We start from the raw sequence: 22,000 nt of genomic DNA, 5'->3' as shown, positions 1-22,000 counted from the left end.
ATCATGTGAACAAACACCATGTAAATAGTATCTCGACTCTATTAGAGAGTCTTTCGGTCTACGAGGGTGTGTTGGAGGTGTTCCGTGTCACGTGCGGCCAGCCATGGCTCCCTCTGGCCATGGCCCCACCGCACAGGGACCTCCCTTGCCCTACTTTTAGACCTCCAGACTTTACACAGTCTGAACTCTACATAATAGATCATCATTGATTCGTTCGCGGTTGTTCACCCTGTTCACATCTTCGCTTTCACACGCATGGCGGCGAAAACGTGGGGTTGTAGCCTCGTCCAAGCAAGGGAGGTGTACACAAAGGCAATTGGTGTGGAAGTGGCCTACGGAGCGTCCGCGTACCACACGCCAACGAAGCCGCTCGGGGAACCACGCGGTCTAGCGAAGGCGCTTGACACGACCCAGACCAACTGCTTGAAGGTTGTCTCTGGCGCTTACAAGGCCGCGTCTACGTTTAGTGTGGAGACGGAGACCTTCTGCCCACCCCTCGACCTCTACCTCAACAAAAGGGTTAGGGCGTTTGAGGAGCGACTCGCTCTATTATATAATCACGTACGATGGTTATTGTAATTGCGGCGGCCTTCGTTAGAGGAACGCCAGCTTGGGTGGCAACAGAGTTACAGGGTAGAAGGGGAGGTAGACAACTACAGCTGCCCCCGGTCAGCGGCCGAGCGAAGGCTGAGTGGGCTGAGCGATGGGCCCCTAGACAAGACATCCCGATACCGCAGGGGGAGGTGAGAGAGCCCACGTCGGGTGAAAAGAAACGGTGGTTAGAAGCGGCAACTCGGAAAGAGTGGATAGCGAGGTGCCATGTTAGGGTGGCCGAGGAGATGAGCAAAAGGAAGAAGCTGAGTGCCGCAGAGGCGCGTGCGCGGTTCGATGGAGCCACGCTGCAGTACCACACATGGCCCAGTACAGATGAGAAGTCATCTCCGCACTACCTCTGGAGGATATGAGCTCACTCCTGGTGCAAATCAGAACGGGCAAGATAGGCTTACGGGCGTTCCTCTTCAAGAGAAGAGTGCCGGAGGTGACAACACCGTACGGCCGGTGCGGGTTAGCGAAGGAGACGTTCGAACATATTGTCTTGGAATGTAGAGAAACGGAAGGCACATGGTTATGGGGAGACCCAACGTGGCCGACAAACATTGAACAACTCCATGACGAATCGAGACAGGGGCGGGGGCGGAACGAATCCTTCGCTGGGCATTGCGACTGGGACGACTGCAGGAGTACAAGCTGGCAGTGAAGATCGAACAAGCAAAGGAAGCAGAAGAGCCACTAGAGAATTCAGATTGATCTTTTATTCTGGATTCTGGAGAGCGGGAGTACGGTCGGGAGACAACGCAGCGGGATCAAAGATCGGGCCTCGGGAATGATGGTGAGGTCATACCAAGAGGAAGATAAACATCGAAGGCACGGCGTCAACAAGGCGTCCGTGCAACAGAGAAGCGGAGGCTTTTCATCCGGCTACGGTACGGTTTTTCCCACCGACTAAGAACGGAGGCAGTACCGCATACCCACTGGGTAGGCTATGTACATAGTTTAGCGTGATAAGACAATATATAAATATATATATAGGCATTTTATATTGTGTATTTCTATAGGTTCTGGGAAGCTCTCTATTCCTGGTTCTTTTTTTATTATTTTGGCGTGCTCTTTTATTCGATTTTAAAAAGAAGCTACTTTTATTTTAATTTATTACCGGTAGAATGAGTGTTACTTCTAGTGCTATTCCTTAATACGGGTTATATTCTGACCCTTTATTTCATAATTGTAAATTCAATATTGATCGAGTTAGGACGGTAACTACGTCAATATTCATAGTCATTCATTATACAATTACTATATAATTATTGATTTTGTAATAAAAGTAGAGACTTTATACACAACGTTTATTTCCTTTTTTTTATCAATACTTATTTAGCGCATCTTTCGTTTTGATTCCTTAAGTTTTTAGTTTTGGTACAGTTTATTATTTGTCACACGGACATATGCCACACTCCTGGTGTCATACGAGAAAGACCTACATGTATGCAGATCACTAGGTACCTTGGAGCCTCAGGCGACAAGGACCCGTACGTACTGGATACGTACCGTTTCCCTTTGGCATAAGAAGGCCTTGAAGCCCAGCCTTCCCTTAAAGGTTGAGATGATCAACAAGGCCTTCGAGACCAAATTAGTTTATTAGCTAAATTGAACTACTGTTCCAAGCCCAGAACACCGCCCTTGTCACATTATCATATATATATTATCATTATCATCTTTAGGTAAGTCGGTAATGGGAGTAGTTGTTGAGCGAAGGATGGAGTTTTAATAGACGCCGCTGTTATTATTATAGTATTTATGACTGTTTAAATATATACTATAGAGTTCTTTGCTTCTTTTAAATTTGATAGTAATATTTTCAATTATTCAACGTAGCCATCCTATGATTTGGGTATGCGTATTGGAATTACTTAGTCGTACAAAGTATTGAATATAGAAGTCTCGAATTAAACGAGTTTGGAATTGCCTTTTTAAAAGAAACTTCTAATTTTAGTGAAAGGAAATTCGAAGGTAGAGAATTAATTAGATAGGGTTTACTTTTTCTTCTAGCGGATTAAATATAATGAAGTAAGGGCAACGCGTTTTTCGTTCTCGTTATTAGAAAATACTTTTTAAATAGGAAAAAACCCCTTTTATGATCATACTTATTTGCTGCAATGCCCTAGCTGGCCTATAATAATAGCACCAGTATAGAAATGCTACAGTGAACTATGCGCTTGTAGCAGAGCGGAGCGGAAGCGGTAGGAAGTACGACAGCAGTGCTAAAGGAAGCAGCGTAACAGCAAAGCCAAGAGAGGGATGTTGTAAAAGAGGTCTTAGAGAGAACTCTGCTCTCAAGACAGAAGAGCAGAGTGGACTCTGCACTGTGAGTAACAACTATCATGATGAACTCTGCACTATAGGAGTAGACTGTATTGTATTGCTTTGATTGTGCTTGCTTGCTTGCTTGCTTAAGGAGTGACTAACTAAAGGAGAGAAGAGATCTTTATATACACGAACATTGCTTAAGTATCTAGAAGCTCCCAGAGTGTAGAAGCTTCTGTAAGTTGATAGGAGTGCTTGTAAGAGCACTATACCATGAAAGGAATGAACTGAATCTATGAACTTGTGGTGCATTCCATGATGACAAATTAGTCTAGAAGGAATGCTGAACAAGTTAGAGAATCCCATAATACAGTGAAAAAACCTCTGTATTCTAGCACGTTGTGTGGGGGCTGAGTGGACTGATTCCGTAGAAGGAATAGTTCAATCAGCCTTCTATACTACAAGGTAGTACAAGGTAGTTACAAGGCACAGTACTAGCCACACGTTAACAATACTAATTAAAAAGCTCGTTGTATTTTTAAAAAGCTTTTACTTCTAGTATTCTCTCAGTAGAGTGTTGTTATTAATATTAATTATTTTACTTCATTAGAGGTAATTATACCTATTTCCTTCTTTTCTCAAGCCCACGGCCACGCGAGCGCCTGACCTAAGAGGCTTTTTCCCCGCACTTATGTACCTATGCCCAGCCGCCGTCGCGGGCACGACTTATTATCTAGTATTGGTAGAACGTGGTCGAAAAATTCATTTATTCATTCATTCAATCCTTCTTTTCTTCGTAAGTAAGCTTTAATTATTTTAGTGAGAAATTGAAAGTAAACGAAGTTCTGTTCCATTTCAATTAGCGGATATATTTGTGTTCTGGTGGGGTCTTTCCCACCTCCATTTACTGACATTGTCATGTGGGTCCACCAGCCCGCACCACTATGTGTTCTTTAGCCCTCCACATTTCTTCTCCTTTCTTGTCTTCCTAGTTTAGCACAATCAACACACTTCTTGTGCCCACGAACCCAAGAGGTTATGAGCCCTCTGCACGCAATCGCATCGTATCGCGTTGCTGCGTGCAGCGATCACAAGTACTGAGAACCCAGAGGCAAAGAGACAAGCAACACCGAGTGCGAGTCAACCCAGAGAACAAGACCCCGCGTCGTCGCAATATCGAGTGCGTGTCGCATTTAAGCACCAAGATCGAGACAAGATTGCCAAGCGACAAGAACACAAGACGAGACATTTCACCCACGAAGATTAGAACATTCAAGACCCCGCGACAAGCTTTCTATTTTACAACAACAGAGATCCCGACAAGATGTCTTTCAACGCCGCCACCTTAATTCCCCTTTAAGGGTGAGAGCAACCTTGATGCCTGAGCCTGCGCCCTCAAGGTTGAGCTCGCCTCCCAGGGACTCAAGCTCTATGTGACCAAAACTATTCCCGAGCCCAAGGTCAATGGCAAAACTAAAGATGAGGACGAGAAGCGCGTTCATCAGTGGCACATGGACCGCGCCAAGGCCATGGCCATTATTCATTCCACCATTCGCGATGAGAAAGTCCAGTCCGTTTTGTCTATCAACGGCTGGGACGAAGACAACGACGATCCGAAGTATCTGTTCAACTTCATTAGGAACAGTATCTCCAGCGTCACCAACGAGGCCAAGAGCGATGTCCTCGACGAGTATCAAACCATTAAGTGTTCCTCTTTCACTAACTTGGAGGCCTTCCACATGCGCTGGCAGACTTTGCGCAAGCGTGTCAAGGACGTTGGCTACATCATCAACAACGAGGTTGAGCTTACCAACCTCTTCAACGCTGTTAAGCGCTCTTTTCCCCATGAAGCCATGTTGTGGGCTGCGGATATGAACAAGAATGAATTGACAACCGTGTCCTTTTTGGCCAGACTCTCTACATTGGCCAACACTCAGAAAAACTACACCAACATGGTTGCCGTGAAGGTGGAGGTCAAGACCAAGGAGACTAAAGAGATCAAGACTGAGAGCAACGGAGATGAGCGTGTTGCCTGTAACGTCTGCGGCAAGAAGGTCTACAAGGGTTTGAAGCATTTCTCTTGTGGCCATCATCGCGTTCCAGGCACCCCTGACTGCTGGTGGTGCGACCCCGACAAGGCACCTGATACCTGGATCAACAAGAAGAATGCGATGGGTTATCTCAACAAGAATACGGGCGGCACCACGGCCGCCGTTGCGGGAAACAACAGCAACATCAACAATCCTCCCACGGCTTTGACTGCGTCGTCTGCCATCAACTCCAACTTGCTGTTCGGCCTTGGAGGTTTGTCATTTGATGATGATTGGGAGGAGGAGGATTTTCACTAGTGCTCCTGACGGATGTAGAACCGGTTGTTGATCAGACAGATAGTGTTCAATATAATTTTGTCAACGTCTAACAAGCCCCCGAGGCAATGACCGTAACACAAGACATGGTACTATACGACAGTGGATGCGGTTCGAATATTTTCAACGACGTCAAATGGTTTACAGAATTACAACCCCTACCCAGACCGGTTACCCATCAAGTCAGTAACGGTGAAAGGACCAGATCATATCATATGGGGGTGGTGGAGTTGAGTCTCCCTACCAAATCAGGCAAAAGGATACTGGTCGAGATCAGAGATGTCATACTTTCTCCCTCAATACCAGTTAATCTGTTGACGAAGACTGGGTTACTGGATAGCGGCATGGTTTAGTTTAGTCAATAGAGATAAACAGGATCACATTTAATAAAGGAAAGTTCGTGGGAGAGGAGATCCAATGCGACTGGGTCACAAATCTACCAGTCCTCCCAACGATAGCACCGCGAGATATCGACGAGAAATACCAGAACCAAGCACCCAGATTGGCACTGATGGCCACGATTAATTACGAGACAATGCATCGAAGACCCATGCACGCAGGCAAGGAGCAGGTTTTGAAGCCTGTAAAGATGCGGGCATAAAGCTGGCAAATGCTGGGAAGACTGAATGCGACGAATGCTTCCGGAGCAAACCAACTGATATCATTCACAAAGTCTCTAACCCAGTGGCCACCAAACCACTGGAGTTCGTGGGAATTGATACATGGAGTCACAACGTGGCTAGTCATTTGGGTTGTCGACATGTGGTACATTTCGTCTGCATGGTTTCAGGTTTTCATTAGGTCAAAATAATACGGCAAAAGAGCGATGGATTTGTGGCTATAAAGGAATGAAGGAGGTGGGTTGAGCTTCAGACAGGCCTACAGCTTAAGGTTCTGGGCCTAGATGGAGGTACGGAGTTTGGATTTGGATCCAAGGATTACCAGAACGATAAAGTGGTTGCTTGGGGACGTTAAGAAGGCATTGAGATTATAAAGACGCCAGCTCATACCCCGTGGATAAACGGCGCCCCGGAAAGAGCTGGCAGAGCAATGATGGAGAAGTTGAGAGCCACGATTTTGGAACACAATATCCCCATCGAGTTATGGCCTTTGGTCGTTGACTCCGTGGTTAAGGTGATGAACCTTCTACCAACAAAGGCTAACGATGAGTACATTGATTAGCCCACACGAAGTCCTCAGCAGAGCTGCTGGTATTCCGAACCCCAAACCGAACATTAAGCACTTGAGAACGTATTATTGCACAGCTTATTGCCACATCAAGAAGGAGAGGCGAGTGCAAGGGGACAAGTTTGCCGCGCATTCAAGGAGGGAACACTTGGTTGGATATGCTGATTTGAACTGAAGGATCTTTCATATCTGGGACCCAGAACATAAGCAACTAATCAAAGCCAGCGCGGTTAGGTTTCTGGGGCCTGACGAGAACCAGTTGCCAGAGGAACAGGCACTGGATCATGCTGTTATATTCTCTGATCAGTCCATTGAGGAGGTGGACAGGGTGCTTGAAAGCAAGAAAGAAGTCTGGATCACGGTAAACAGACCAAAACCGTTGGAATTAATAGGCAGTACCAAAGAGAATGACAAGCAGAAGGCGCCAGAAAAACCAATGATTGACTCAGTAATGGGTATAAAACCAACGAGTTTGAACAATCCAGCTCTTCCCACGCCATCACCCAGCGTAACACCAGCACCGGTCCCGGAATCAACACAATCCCCAGCATCGCCACTGCAGCGTGACAGTTCATTATCCCCGATGCCAACAGCGACAACAATCGTCTCAGGACCACAGAGCCCAGACTCAGGACCGATGAGACAACCTCTAGGTCCGACAAGACAATCTCTACGACCGGAGGAGCAACGTGTAGGACCGATAGACAATTCCCTAGGCCCAATATCGACACCTATGCCACCGACAACACTCCAACAACCCCCATTCTGACCAGGAAAAACCCCTGAGACAGCGGAATCCAGATACCCAACAAAGAACGCAGCTACGAGTCTCATGGAGAGCGACGCCTCAGACCTCCACTGAGGATGTCGTCGATTCGATTGAGCAGGATGAAGATAATCAAGAGTTCCAATCGTTTGTTGACGACGAGGATGACGAGGACGAATTCGAACCATTTGACAGATCTCCATTTGTTAATCCTCACGATCTGGATGAAGAAGAGCCTATCCCACCAACCAGAAACCGAATGCAATCATCGCCAGACCCTCTCTACAAGATACTCCTTCCAAACTACCCAAACCGAAGGTGCCACCGGGGAACTCAACAACGGAACCTGACAAACAGACAATGGAGCGACAGCAAGCATCTTCGGGAGCGGAGGGGGCATCTGCAGGGGCAGAGACTGCGGTGTTGCGGACAACAACTTCAGGACGTCCTAGACGACAAGCAGCGCCAGCACTGGGTACACTAAGTGGAAAGCAGAAGGTTGTGGACAGCAACAATCAGGAAGTGGATATCGAGGCACCTATATTTTACCATGGTCTGCCAGAGGGGGATGACAGAGCAAGGCGTGGAGCTGTTGTGCTTAACATCAATCAAAGTCATGCACGATATGGAAACGGGCAACTCCTCTGTCCTAAAGAACTACCGACAAGCCAAGAAACTGAAGAACTTCGAGGAATAGTGGAAGCCAGCTATGAAGAAGCAGATGAATACCCTAGAAGAGAGAGGAGTTTACGACTTGGTTCCATTCCAACAGGGCATGGAGGTGCTGCCTGGCAAATGGGTATATGACGAGAAAGACAACTTCGAGCTCAAAACGAAAGATCCAAGAGCGCGATGGGTAGCCTGTGGCAACTACGAGCAAGGCTCTTGGGATACTGAGGATGTCTACGCGGCTGTGGCCAACGCAGCGAGCGTAAAACTCTTCTTGGCAATTATGGCCGTTATGAATCTCAAGTGCCACCAGTTCGACTTCAACACTGCATTTCTGAATGCCCTAATCCCTGATGGGAAGAAGGACCGCGAGGGATCAGCAGACTCGTATGCCTACTGAAGAGAGCACTTTACGGCCTGAAGAGTAGCCCGTTATATTGGTTTCAGACGTTGCTACCCATCTTGAAAAGCCTGGGTTTCGAACCGGTCACAGAAGACACCTGCCTGTTCAGCAACACCAAACTGGGAGCATTACTGGTTTTGTACGTTGACGACTTTCTCATTGCTGCACCAATGAACAAGTTTATCTTCGGCATGAGGGATCAACTCCTGAATTATTTCAAACTCAAACACCTGGGAGAGGTGAAGACATTCCTGGATTTCGATATCGTGAGGAACAGACAAGACAGGACGGTTTTCGTCTCTCAAGAACGATATACTCGATCCCTGATCAACAAGTTTGGCTATCAAGACCTGTTTGGAGTCAATACTCCACGGCCTGCGGATGTGAAGGTTGGTGACCACAAGACGGGAGATGAGGTTCTGGAACAAAAGTCATACATCAAGAAGACCGGCAGCCTCAACTACCTATCGATGGGTACACAACCAGACATTACGTTCACCATCAACAAGCTGTGTGAGGCAAATGCTAAACCAACAACCGGTTCGGTTACGGTGATGAAACACCTGTTTCTATATCTGATAAAATATCCAGACATAGGCATCGTCTTGGGAGGAAAGCTGTCACTAAGGAACCTAAATATAAGGGTATTTGCAGATGCTTCATATGCAGAGGATCCTCTCACGCGTCATAACCTGGTTCCAGCAGCGAAGTCCATCCCATGGATTTCACGTATGAATGAATTAATGAATGAATGATGGAAGAGCTGGGCCATGTTCAACCAACACTGAAGGTCCTGTATACGGACAGCAAAAATGCGAGGGACAGGGTCTTAAATCGCAAAGTGCCGGGAAGAAACCGTTGCATGGATATACGGTTTAAATGGATCATTGAGAATGTCGAGGAGAAGGAATTTGATCTTATTCATGTCATGGGAGAGGACATGATTGCCGACGGTTTGACAAAACCGCTGAAGGCGGACAAGCACGCACGTTTTGTCAAAATGCTGGGATTGGAAGCAAGAGAGGGACCATGGGCCTGAGCTGAGTATTGATGGGTTGAGATTGCTCAACACCATGGGATTTGTTTGTTTACATTGTGATGAGCATCTGGAAGGCGTTTCGGGCTACGGGGGCGTGTTGTGGTGGGGTCTGTCCCACCTCCATTCACTGACATTGTCATGTGGGTCCACCAGCCCGCACCACAATGTATTTTGTAGCCCTTCACATTTTCTTTTCCTTTCTTGTCTTCCGAGTTTAGCACAATCAACACACTTCTTGTGCCCACGAACCCAAGACCTCTTTGTTATGGTTGCGATTATCTTCTATGGTGTTTTAGGTACTTTTATAGTATGATGATTGCATGATTGAATTTTTTGACTACGTCCTACCAATACTAGATAATAAGTCGTGTCTGCGACGGCGGCATGGCATAGGTACATAAAACGGGAAAAAGCCCCATAGGTCAGCTAGGTCGGACCCTAGCGTGGCCGTGCGCTGGAAAAACCCTAACTTCTGTGCGGTTTCGAAAAACCCTCAGGCCCCAAAAGCCTTCATTTTCCTATTCCTGTCCCTGGTATTGCGAGGTTCCAAAAGTGTATATTGTCCAAGGAGATCGCCGTCCTTTCCTTTCCGATGTTGAAATGAAAATGGATCGAAAAGAAAATTCCGATTAGAATGCGGCGCAGCCGTTTTGGATCCAGCAAGCGGCGTTCTAAGAGGGAGGTTTCGAAGAGTGGTTGTCGCTCGCCCCCCGACGAGCTGTCGTCTCTCCGGCGCTCTTTCGTTTCGAAGTGCTTTTGAAGAGCTTGGTTTCAAAAGCTATCGGCTGTGAGGGACGAGACGGCGGCGAACTTTCCAAAGGCCGCCGTCGTAGCTGCTGTGGCTGTCGTTCGAATTGTATCTTCCCAAATTCAAAACGATGAAAAAGTGGTGGGTTGGGCCACTGGTAGCTCCAAGGCACCCATTGCACCAAAAACAGGGTCATTTTGGCCTAGCTTCTAACAACCGACTAACAGAGGGCGCCAAGAAAAATATTTTCGGGGGAGAGTTAGACTATTACGAGCAAAGGGTAAATAGTAAATATAATTATATATAAGCGTAGGAAGGAAGACAGGAAGGGAGTACGACCAATATTCATAAGGATGACTTTACATAGGTTTAGGTATCAGATCTACCTACGAGTGGATCTATAGCATTCGGACTACCATTGGTCAATCCCAGCCGTGACTACGCCAGCGGGTTAACCACTGCTACGGTCGCGGCTATGATAGCGATAGAGTTTTAAAAGCTGTATGCTGTTACGTGAATACAATACAAGCTAACTGTGTGACAGTTTCTATTCTTTCCCGATTCTTTCTCCAACTATCGATATAATATAATATAAACCCCCTTTCTCTTATCTAACCCTAACCTTTGAAGTTTTGCGAATTAATTGTATTTTGCGAATAAACCGCCACACCAATAGCTGCGCCATTGCTCTGAGAGGCGCTTTGAGCCCAGACAACTAGCTATACGTTAAAATAGACCGGCGAGAAACTATTAACGCACGTTAAATCCCAATCCTTTAGGCACTTATATAATTCTTAGAATGCCGTGTAAGAGAGACCGGGAGCTCGTGTCACGGCGCTGGCGGACCACTACATCACTAGACTATGTTCCAAAAGGATACAAGTAACCGAAGCTGGCAATTCGGTCGCTCAAGTGGTCTTATATAGTTGTGATGGCAGTCGAGAGGCACAACTGCAAGGCTGCCATCACAGCTCGTGAATAAAATCCTCATAGGAATCACCAGTACCTTTGAGCTAAAATATCATTTTAGCCGTCCTACTATGTAGGTGAAATCGAGGAGCGGACGTTAATACGGTAATAGATGCAAGACTACTATAATCCTCAAGTGCAGTTTAGTTGAGTCGTAGTAGCCCGGACGAGCAATGAAATGATAACCGACGACCTCTAGCCCGCAACGCGCTCCGGTGTTACGAACTTATGAGGACACACGGGCCAACCACAGCACTGGTAGCACAACAGACCCAAACGGGCAAGGCCGTGTTACCCTACAGGACCAACGGATCAGGAAGGCGCACGCACGGGCTCATCAGTACGAGGGGCTCACCCGTGAGCCAGGAGGGCATCGTGAGCCAGGAGGGCATCGTGAGCCAGGAGGGCATCGTGAGCCACCACGCATTAGATAGACCTATGGGGCTCGACAAGAGCATCCGGAGACAGATATCTCGCAGAGGGCGAGCAGGTATAAAGGGACTACGGGAGAACTCAGATTGTCAGATAGTTCGACAGTAGTCAATAGGTCATTATCACCGAGACCAGTATTGCAGACATACTTGTTGTGAACTCTTTAGCTTCACCGAACAGCACTGATAGTCTTTACCTTCAACTATCCCACTTAGGCAGATCAGACTGCCGTTCGTCACATCCGGCCCAAGTAGTTTCGAAACCAACAGCCCCATTGTTGAGTCGTAGTAGGCTAGTATGTTACCTATGCAAATAGGGATCCAATGACAACAATATTGTCTTTCTCAAGTAGATTCTGACCGCGGCGTTAAGCCTATGGTCCAGACGAGAAACGACGCGACCATCACAGTGAGACGGCAGAGTCACTATTAATGACAAAATAACAATAAAGAACAAAAACCCTTCCAACGACGCGCTTCACAAGCTCGCCCTCTTCGACAGCTCCGTGATCCGTACGTACAAAATTACTAGAAACTTCATCTCTCCCTCGAGCCTCGCCGACCTCGTATAATAAGCCACTTTGAACATGGCCTTCGCTCTTTCACGACAAGACCACTTTGAGCAGCCGCTGGCTCAGAACCTTCCGCTTTATGACCCCGCCAGAAGTTTACCGATACCCTCAAGCCTCACCTAAACAAGAACTTGAGCTCTCCGTATTCAGTCCATCGCCAACGATCGGGTGTTTGCTCTCTTGGGGGGGGGGGGGGGGGGGGGGGGGGGGGGGTGGAATATTTAGTACTGGCCTTGGGCTCCGGGAGCCCCAATCCAATTGTATCTATGAGAAACGTCTTAGTGTCCGCAAATTTTGTCACTAGATGGTTTGTCACCTCGTAGGACCTTGACATATTCTAGACCTATACTTCCAGGAAGTGCCGTATATCCTAGCAGTCAGCGAGACATGGGAGTTAAGTTCATGTTCAAGCAGACGCCAAATGAGACGATTGCGTGTCTCGAGGCAAGAACGGCCCTGCCAATCGAGCTACGGACCGCGAGCAAGGCCGTTTGAGGCCACCACGAGCAACCAAATGGTTGCAAGTTTACACCGAAGTGTAAGTCAAAGACAGCTAACACGTAACTAGGGTTCACACTAAACCGGGTAGACTTGCGGAATAACATACCCGTATTTGAAGACACTATGTGCACAAGGAGCAGTGAGCATGATGATGTATCTGAGGAACAGGCAAGGTGGCAAATGTCGTGGAGCAAGTTGACCTGCTAAAGTTTGCTTAAATGGGTGTCTACCATGATGCGCTGGAGCCCATTGCGAACATGCTGGCGTATGCCATGCACACTCGGCCTGCCCGTGTCTCGGTCGACCCAGACCTGAATGAACTCTCCGACTGACTTGACCTGTTCGACGCCCTTCTCAAAGAGGGCAATCTCATATGTGACACTGGAGTTGCCCATCTTGTTGACGCGCAGGCCAAGCTCAGCGGTGGCGGGGAACGAGATGGAGGCGAAGTAATCGTTGTGACTATGGACCACCATGCCATATTGGGGGGACGAATCGGGCTTGAGACCACAGAATTCGAAGAGATAGCTGTTGATGACGGAATCGTAAAGGAAATTGTAGATGGCATTGTTCATATGTTGGTACATGTCGTTGTCACTCCTGTGCCAATGTGTTAGCACTGGATCGAGACTTTTCATAAGAGAGTAGCAACTTGCCATCGCGTGCGATACTCGAGAACGTAGGGATAATCAGCCCTTGTACGGGTTTTCAACTGGTTATAAGCGCCCATGGCATAAATGTAGCTTGCGCGGATGCTGGCAGTGTACTTCGAATGGACCGGATGTGAGTAAGGGATGGCGTTGACGAGTGAAGTCGATACCAGTATGAAGTGCAGTGGTGGTTTGAGAAACTCAAGTGAGGACTGAGGCAGGTAGCTTCATTACCCCAAACCATGTTACCGAGGCTCCTACATAACTCACTCTCGGCTGTAGATCCCGATGTACGTACCTATGCTGGATTTGGAAACGCGACGATGGCTACAACCGGGCAGGCGTTGCTAGGTGAGACAGAAGGTGTGTATGCCTAATACAGTATATACCCGTAATGTAAGTAATAGACCTGTACCATTACGTTCCGTACGTAATGAAAACACTCTGTAGCGTACCGGTAATGATGGCGCTAAACCGCTGCCCTGTACGTATGTAGTAAGGCATATGGCGGGTAAATACGGCATTAAGGATGGGACACCTTAGGCCCCGCATGAGAAGAGCCGATACTGTTAGCGTCAAGCGCGTGCGTTCCATATAGGTACTAACAATCCTGGGCTCGCTGTTGCCCCAGATCTGGCTGTCCACTATTACCTATACGATCTGACACGGCAAGCACGTCCATCGTCTGAAATTTGTCTTGTCCGTCCCATGTGCTCGCGAGACTTTAGACCACCTAGAACACAACACACCCGTCTTGTACGTTTCGTTTCCGACTGGAGATCCGGCTCTCGATCCTCGCTCTACTCAGCTGTTTCGTCTCACGACAACCAACCAAGCCATCCCCAACCTGGCTTTCTGTCGCTCCACGGCTGCTGCACTGCTCGCGCCATTCGCATCACTAGCGTCGCTGACACGGTTGCTCCCAGGCACGAGACGGACAATGGTGGCAACAGTCGCGACCAGCTTCATCACGGACAAGGGAACACCGGCCCTTACCCCCGATCCCGCGCCGGCTATTGAAGAGACGGATGTCGCGACCATATCTCCGGCCGCTGAACCTCCGGTTGTCGCGACCACTCCCTGTGATCCCTGGCCCCGGCCCTACTACATCGAAGATGGCCTTCGCCGCGTCGTGCCGTACCACTACACCTACAACACGTGGTGCAAGGAGCGTTGGCGTGGTCGCAAGCTGATGGAAATCTTCGAGGTCGAGTTCCGGGACCGGCCTGCCGAGTATTACCGTACCGCCGTCAACACCGGCCTGGTTGTCGTCAATGGCAAGGCTGTCGGTCCCGACTATGTCCTCAAGAATGGCGACCTCATCTCCCATACCACGCACCGTCACGAGCCTCCCACCACAGCCGAGCCCATTGGCGTCATTCACGAAGATGATGACCTGATTGTCATCAACAAGCCGTCCGGTGTCCCCGTCCACCCCGCTGGCCGCTACAACTACAATTCCGTCGTTGAGATTATCAAGTCCCAAAGGGGGCCCGATTTCCTACCCCGCCCCTGCAACAGGCTCGACCGGCTCACCAGCGGCATTATGTTTCTTGCCAAAAATCAGCGTGCGGCCGAACGTCTCGTCGCCCAGATCTCTCAGCGCAGTGTCCGCAAGGAGTACATCGCCAGGGTTGTTGGCAGGTTCCCCGATGGCGAAGTGGTTTGCGATCAACCCATCCTTCAGATTTCCCCCAAACTAACCCTTAATCGTGTGCGTGCCAACGGCAAATCGGCTCGAACCGTTTTCAAGCGCCTGGCCTATTATCCACCCCCTGACGCCGCCGGCAAGGACCAGACCGAACAACCAGCTACGCCGGACGCGGAGCAAACGGCACAGAGGAGAGGTGAAGGCGAAGGATATTCCATTGTCCGATGCCTTCCCGTTACCGGAAGGACTCATCAGATCCGGGTCCATCTCCAATTCTTGGGTCACCCCATCCAAAACGACCCAATCTATGCCAATCAAAAGGTCTGGGGGTTTGATCTCGGCCGAGACGATGCCGACGCGGCTCGGAACACTGACGAGGATATCATTTCCCGTCTCTCTCGGATGGGCAAGGAAGATGTCGCTGATGCGGTTGCCTATTATGACGAGATGGTGGACACCTACCATAAGAAGAAGGCCGAAAAGATGTCGGGTCAACTCTGTGAAGTCTGCCAGACACCACTCTATACGGACCCTGGCAAGCAGGAGCTTTCGCTCTGGCTTCACAGTCTCAGATACGAGGGTGCTGATGGAGCATGGAGCTACAAGAGCCCCTTACCCGCCTGGGCATTACCTCCGAGTGGCATGTCTGGACCGACACAGGTAGGCGGAATGGAGGATCTTGTAAGCGCTGTAAGCGCTGTCGAGGCAAGCTCAACATGAGGAAAACCCGCGGAGGATATTGATACCCTGGGCACTGTGCCCATGACTCATCCTCCGGGACAGTTACCTTTGGGTGCGCGCTTGAAGAAAACGTTCAGGAAGACTGCCAAGTCGTGGCTTGGGAGAGTGGTTCGCCAACTCACTGCGAGGTTATGCCTCGTCTGGAACTTTGGGTAAGGACCAACAAGTTACACGAGCACTGAAGACGACCTGTTGCAGATTCTCACAATCATCTTTTTCCACCGTGATCTCCATGCTGGTGGGGAATTCAGGTCAAGGAATGGTTTCAGAAGGTATGCTTGATGCGCGCGGGGACCCCAGATGCCATTCACACCTGTCTTCCACTACCGGTGATCTTCGCATGGTCCTAACCGCGTCTGGCAGATCATTGATATACAAGTGTAGCAGTGTGTGGGGTTGATCCGGGTCCGCCTAATCGGTGCCTGTTTCTTCTGTGCTTGCAACTGGGCGCATTTGCTACGTAGGTTAGTAGGTCTCAGCCACGCTCATCGCGCGCAAACTCTTCTCAACACGCTACCATGTTGTTTTCCGAAGCCATATCGGCTGTCCTACGCCCACTCGCCTCCGACAGATATGCTCAACTGCCTCAGCTAGTGGCTCCCAAGTCTCGAAACGCATCCCATCGGATGACGGACAGGACGTGAGGTTGCGTGGCCCCCTTTCCCACTCCTTGCCCGAATTCGCCGCTTTGAGGAGATATCGGCTCGGGCTTCGGTCTTTAGGTGGTCCATGCTAGTCTGGTCCTTCAACGCACTAACGTATAAAGGGACGCAAGGTTTGAGCGACTTCTCAAGTGGAGAACGCTTTCAAGGCACTGTGTTTCAAGCCTCCACCCATCGTCCTAGCTGCAGACGTTGTAGCGTGCCAAGCGTGCGTTCGAAAGTGACGGTGGCAGATATTCCACAACCATCCTATGTTCTGGAATGTAGTACGTCTATCATCCAGATGGCGCAAGCTGGGAGGTACAACGACACCCAAGTGTTTGAATTCGTGTCACCGCTCCTATGGTCTTTCTTTTTTTTGTTGTCTTTGCAAAGTTGGTTCGAGGTAGCATTAGATCGCTTGCCGTTCTTTCTCGCGCTGTACCTTGCGACCGCTTGGAGACTGCCTCGCCGACGTAGCCGTATTATCAGACCGTCAAGCTTGCCAGCATTAAGTTTGCGTAGTGCACGCGGTACAGATTTTTTGAGGATATTCCGAGCTACGCGCAAAGCACCAACTGGGATTTTCAAGCCGTTGTCACTAGACGCTAGGCCGGTACTGGGGTGTGCTACGCAAGGCTCTTGACCCAACACTGCGCTCCAGCATAGCGCAAAAGTCTAAAATTTGGGCCTCAAGTGGACCCGTCCATCGAAGAGGTACGTATCCTCGTAACTCGAAGGCCACAAGGACTTGGCAAAGGTAAACTTTGCATGCTGCTCGCTGTAGGTGATATTCCTGATATCTGAAATCCTCGTTCTTCCATTCGTCCCACATTGCGCCCCCTTGGTAATAAGCCGCCCACCATTACGGCAAACCAACCATCACAGATTGAAGGAGGGGGGGGAAGTACACCAAGTTCTAACCCTCGCTATCCTGGACTGCTGGACGCAAATCAATGGCGTACCGGTCGGCACTCGTTGCAGGGGATGTGCCGTGGTCTCTAACCAAACAAGGGCTAGTGCCAGAGCCTCATAGGTATCAATTGCGTTTGCAAAGGGCAGTCGTTGTATGGAGTATGTGAGGGTCTTATATAAGAGACGATGGAGTTGGAAAGGCAGTCGGGGTCACACACCCTCCGTGCTGCGTACCTGTCTCTGGGTAGAGGCCGCTCGAGCCCGGGAAAGGAGCCCTTCTCGGCCATTCTGGTCCGAGAGAGGCCGGACTGGCGGAGGAATGACCGGCCTAGAGCACCGTCCGCCTCGCCCCTGTCAGCTCGTCCGTGTCCCGGATCCCAATGTCGAGTCCCCAGTTCTCCGAAACCGACTGGAAGGGGAGGGTGGGAGCAAAGGCCTAAGGCATGTAGCGCACAGACTGGGGCTTCTAGTCCATCTTGGTATCCCATGATCCGGATCTTTCAAGACACCTTGACCACCTTCCCCACCTTTGGAAGGGCACCTTTCAAGAGCGGAAGTGTGTACATGCAGACCCAGCAAGACCAGGGGTTCCTTCCTTTTTACCCTTGTCTCGCTGGCGGAGCCCATCTCTGATCACAGCCTGGACTACGCTTCAACGCTGTATTGTTATAAGTGGACATCCCGCGAGAAACTTCCCTTGGTCCCATCCGTCCACTTGTTCTAGCTCTATACAGCAACAAATCGTATCTATTTCCTTTCATCACTCTCGCCTAGAGCCAGGCAAAACTTCAAGCCACAATCATTTCAGCCTTCGAGACAACATCGACATAGACACACACACACACACAAACGTCATAGTACAGTCACGAATTTCGACACAACAACCAGCAACTCAAAGATGGCTCGGTCTCCTTCTGCTGCCACCACCGGGGAAAATAAGCCGGCTACGGTGAAGAGGAAAGGTGAGTGTTGGAGTGCATCCTGCCCTTTTGAAGTTCAACGTAAAACTTTCTGACACTTATCCTTGTTTGCGGACACAGGCACGAGAAGCGTCTCTACCCTCACTCCTTCACAGCTAGCTAGAAAGCGAGCAAATGATCGGGAAGCACAACGCGCAATAAGAGCTCGCACCAAGGAGCTCATTGAAAGGCTACAGCGCGAGTTAGAAGAGTCGAGGGGAAGGGAGAACCGCGATGGAATGGTTCGTGAACTGCTGCAGAAGAACAAGGCATTGGAGCACGAAGTGCGAACATTAAGGGAAGCCCTTGGCATCGGGAACCGCCCGTTCCCACAATCTGGTAAGCCGGCTCTTCTCTCCTTTCTCGAATGATGCGGTCAATCTCATGGTTTCCATCTCGTCCCAAATGCTAACCCAGTTTGACTAGGCTACGAGGTAGATGGACTGCAAACTTCGCCATCAACGGGCCGCGGGGCATCCTTCCCCCAAGGCTCTACGGACTATGGTGCCCCAGCAAGCTTTGGGTCATCTTACCTGCCTACTCCTGAACCTTGTGAATCATGGCCCCCGGTGGTCCCCGTATCCTCAGTAACGGTTCCTTCAGTGGTCTCAAGTCCGTCTTCATCCACGGGGCATCCTGACGAGTACGTGGCTAGCCACGTCCCCACAAGCGTCCCTTCATCCTTGATGGACTCTTCTGTGATGGGCCAAGCTACGGGAATCTCTTGCCTGGACGGCATGAAGGTTAACTACGAGGACATGGAATCTGGTGAGTATCCCTTTTGGTTTTCTGGTCGGTGTCTTGTATGTATATACGCATGTTTACTAACACGGCTTAGACCGCGGATACTGTCCGACCAGCGTTCCACAGTCACAACCCTCGTATCTCCCCCAGCAGTCCTGGTCTATGTACCCGACACCAACCTACTATCCACCTCAGTCGCCTACGGTTTGATGCCATATCGGCACCAATGTCCGTTTCTGAGGGTAATCAGCCTGTCGCGGACGATCACGATGTTGCGGACGGGGAACCACGTTGCAACAGCTACAACAACACCAACTTCTTGGACTACGAATACAGATACAGACGACGACCATCAACGTCAAATAAAGGCCCATGACGCTTATTGCTCTACGCAATCCGCGCCACATGTCGGCCACACAGCAAGCGGCTTTTTTTTTTTTTTTTTTTTTTTTTCATAACTCGGGAGCATTTCAACTTGCTTCTCATCCTTCTCCCTTTCAACAAACGAGCGCGGAGAAAAGATGATGTAATTCTGCGGATGGTACAGGGAGTTGCCCTACTTGGTGCTATCTTTCTACGGGTTATTCGGTTTGTATCCCTGCCTGTTTCAATTGCTCAAAGAGGAGGCAGATGGAATGGGTCAAAATTATGAGGGGGTGGCAAGTACGCCTTCCACCTTTAGACCGGCTGGCGGGAGTAACGGTTCACGAAGACGCATCACTTGGCGCATTTGGTCTTTTTTTTCTGTCTTTTTCTTTTGGTGGGCGGACATATAAAGCGAACTATAGAGGGACGGCAATGGCATGATCGGCTGGTGGGGTATGTATACCCTTTGGATGGAGTTTTCGGTCGGAATATCGGTTTTTTTTCTCTCTCGGCGTCTTGGTGTTATTCATGATTAGACTCTGTGTAGTGTAGAAAAAGGGCGGTTTCTATTTGTGTGCATACTAGTATATGGTATATTCATGCTACTTGAAGGAGCACGAAGCTAATAGAGTGTCACTGTCGAAGAGATGTCCCTCTTTTCGAAGCGGCAATAGTTGAGGAAAAGGCAACATTGTTTCGTGGTTACGGAATGGGAAACTTGAGGTCCGGAGCACATCACTACGCAATCATAGAAGCACCATGTCACTTGGAAGCCCTACCATTGTGGTTTCGGTGTAGGCGGAGACGTGGATTGGCTCTGGAGCTCCAACAGTCTCTGACCGCACTGGCCGCACTGGCCGCACTGGCCGGCGTCGTCGGATACGTCATGTGTTAGGCTCCCCTTTCTCTGAATACATAAGTACCTGGCACACCCCGAAGTAGATTTCAGGCAGTGAGACTACAGCGAGGTACGGGGGCACCAAGGTACGGCGAGTGGGGAGTAAAGCAAGGATGCCTAGTTCAACGTTCGGTGCTCGGTTTTGGAAAGCAGCAATAGTGTACTGTACAAGGGCGAGATTCACAAACGCTTCAAGGACTGCTGCACGCAATTGGCCAATGAGTTCCAGCACGGAATGCGCACAGAAAAGGCGAAGAGTAAAAAAAAAAAAGGGCAAATGGAAACAATAGCGGAACTTTGCTCTTCGACGGAGGGACCTCTTTCAGATATCCACAAGATGCAGTGGATCGTGGTGAGTGGTTTTCTCCTTTCTCTGCGTCCCCATTCGGCACCAAGGCCAGCGGAGTTCGGGGCCCCAGAGAACTGGGGAGGCTCAAAAAAGGGACGTCCATGTTGGCAGAGAGTGGCATGGAGTGCGAATACATAGTCAAGAACTGCAGCACAGTAGAGCGTACGTAGTAGGCTGGCTGAAGCAGTGTACCGTAGCCAAAATCCAAACAGATGCCGAAAGGCACTTCGGGCTCGGAGTTTACCGGGCTGTTGCCCACTCGGGCATGAGATGCTGTGGGTAGTGCCGAGCGCGACAGGCTCTAGCTCACCTCGCCGAGGTGTGTCTGAGCCAAGAGGATACCAAACATATGGTGAGTCTGGTGATGTTTGGTTGGTTGGGGTTTGTTGTTGAGAAAAGCACCAACTGCAGGACGATTCCAACTTGTAGCCACGCACAGATCCATAGCTAGAGGCCAGTCCAGGGACACTACACTTCCACAAGAAAGATCAGTGCTCGCTCGGGCTTTGTAGTCTATGTGCTCAGTCTGAGTCGAGGACTCGAGACCATCCAGCCCTGCTGGAGGCAACTAGTACCCAAGAGGAAAGGCCAGACGGGTGATGCGTAGGCGCCTTATGGCTTGTAGTGTAGTGTAGACCTTTGAAATGGAGTTAGTCCAAAGGTTTCGACGGGGCGAGTTCGAGACTTCGAGAACCCAAGGAACGCACGCGCCATTTTGCATATGTATCAGATGGCAAATTGGCGCGCTGTGACTGGCCAATGCACCAGAGAGGTTGCCGGTACTGTGGCGCTTGACGCTGCCCATGCAACCAGCAATTGGCCAGGCTTGTGGGGAATCCCTGGAAGGCCGTGATGCATGCTTTTGCTTTTGCTCAACTACTGTAGCCCTTGTTGCGTCCCAGAGCCTCACTAACGGGCTTGTACCTGCCAGGAGGATATCAAAGCGAGGATGGAGAGACGAATAGACTACACGCCTAAGCGCTCTCTCTACACCATTCCGTGAGATCAAGCCCACAACGCTGAACACCACCACCTATTACCACGCAGAGTTCCAGGTTTATGCTCGTGAATAGCGTCAGACGAGCCAATTTCAAACAAGTTCGTCTCAGAAACAGCGGGGGCCAAAAGGACTTGGGGTACTTAACTACCTACGCGTGGGAGAGTGCACAACCTTTTCGACAACTAACTTGACGACTGCCTACCTTAAAAGGTTGACATGCTTTGATCAGCACAAAGCACAAGAAAACTAGTGCCTGTCCACACCCCCACAATAACGAAGAACAATTTTTTCTCTCTCTCTCTCTCTTTTCTTGGTAATGTCAGGCAAAGCATTAACCGGACGAATGGCTAGAGATATGTTGAGGCTGCGGAATATGAGATTTTGATGCACACTCATATGTGCACCGTAGTGGATACATAGCTGCTCATGCTCTATGCCCACATCCCCCATCCCGGTTTCTCCGCGTCTACCCCGACCTCTCACGCACCGAGAACGGGGAGGACGGGGGGCCGGTGGGACGGGGAGTACGGGGAGTACGGGGAGGACGGGGATGAGACGGAGACGGGGACGGA

General features: G+C 49.7%; 5 protein-coding genes across 5 annotated transcripts; 4 read left to right on the top strand and 1 right to left on the bottom strand.

Moving 5' to 3' along the window:
- Positions 1-4,373: 4,373 nt before the first annotated feature.
- On the top strand, positions 4,374-5,210 carry SMAC4_14119 (uncharacterized protein; the record flags this gene model as incomplete). Its single annotated transcript, XM_066091785.1, has 1 exon — positions 4,374-5,210. One exon carries the CDS (start codon positions 4,374-4,376, stop codon positions 5,208-5,210), a length of 837 nt encoding a protein of 278 aa, XP_065947807.1.
- A 3,214-nt stretch (positions 5,211-8,424) lies between these two features.
- On the top strand, positions 8,425-9,009 carry SMAC4_14118 (uncharacterized protein; the record flags this gene model as incomplete). The annotated part of the gene is made up of 1 exon (XM_066091784.1): positions 8,425-9,009. The coding sequence occupies one exon, from the start codon at positions 8,425-8,427 to the stop codon at positions 9,007-9,009; it is 585 nt and encodes a 194-aa protein (XP_065947806.1).
- A 3,708-nt stretch (positions 9,010-12,717) lies between these two features.
- On the bottom strand, positions 12,718-13,244 carry SMAC4_06271 (uncharacterized protein; the record flags this gene model as incomplete). The annotated part of the gene is made up of 2 exons (XM_066090425.1): positions 12,718-13,114; positions 13,171-13,244. 2 exons carry the CDS (start codon positions 13,242-13,244, stop codon positions 12,718-12,720), a joined length of 471 nt encoding a protein of 156 aa, XP_065947805.1.
- Positions 13,245-14,104: 860 nt separating this feature from the next.
- On the top strand, positions 14,105-15,535 carry SMAC4_06272 (pseudouridine synthase; the record flags this gene model as incomplete). The annotated part of the gene is made up of 1 exon (XM_003345823.1): positions 14,105-15,535. The coding sequence occupies one exon, from the start codon at positions 14,105-14,107 to the stop codon at positions 15,533-15,535; it is 1,431 nt and encodes a 476-aa protein (XP_003345871.1).
- A 2,475-nt stretch (positions 15,536-18,010) lies between these two features.
- SMAC4_06273 (uncharacterized protein) lies at positions 18,011-19,025 on the top strand (the record flags this gene model as incomplete). Its single annotated transcript, XM_003345824.1, has 4 exons — positions 18,011-18,074; positions 18,153-18,410; positions 18,498-18,839; positions 18,910-19,025. 4 exons carry the CDS (start codon positions 18,011-18,013, stop codon positions 19,023-19,025), a joined length of 780 nt encoding a protein of 259 aa, XP_003345872.1.
- Between the last annotated feature and the right edge of the window lie 2,975 nt (positions 19,026-22,000).

The sequence above is a fragment of the Sordaria macrospora genome, chromosome 7 (assembly GCF_033870435.1).
Source record: "Sordaria macrospora chromosome 7, complete sequence".
Classification (NCBI taxonomy): Eukaryota; Fungi; Ascomycota; class Sordariomycetes; order Sordariales; family Sordariaceae; genus Sordaria; species Sordaria macrospora.
The sequence above is the reverse complement of the archived record's forward strand: the minus strand, read 5'-3'. Positions and strand labels throughout refer to the sequence as shown.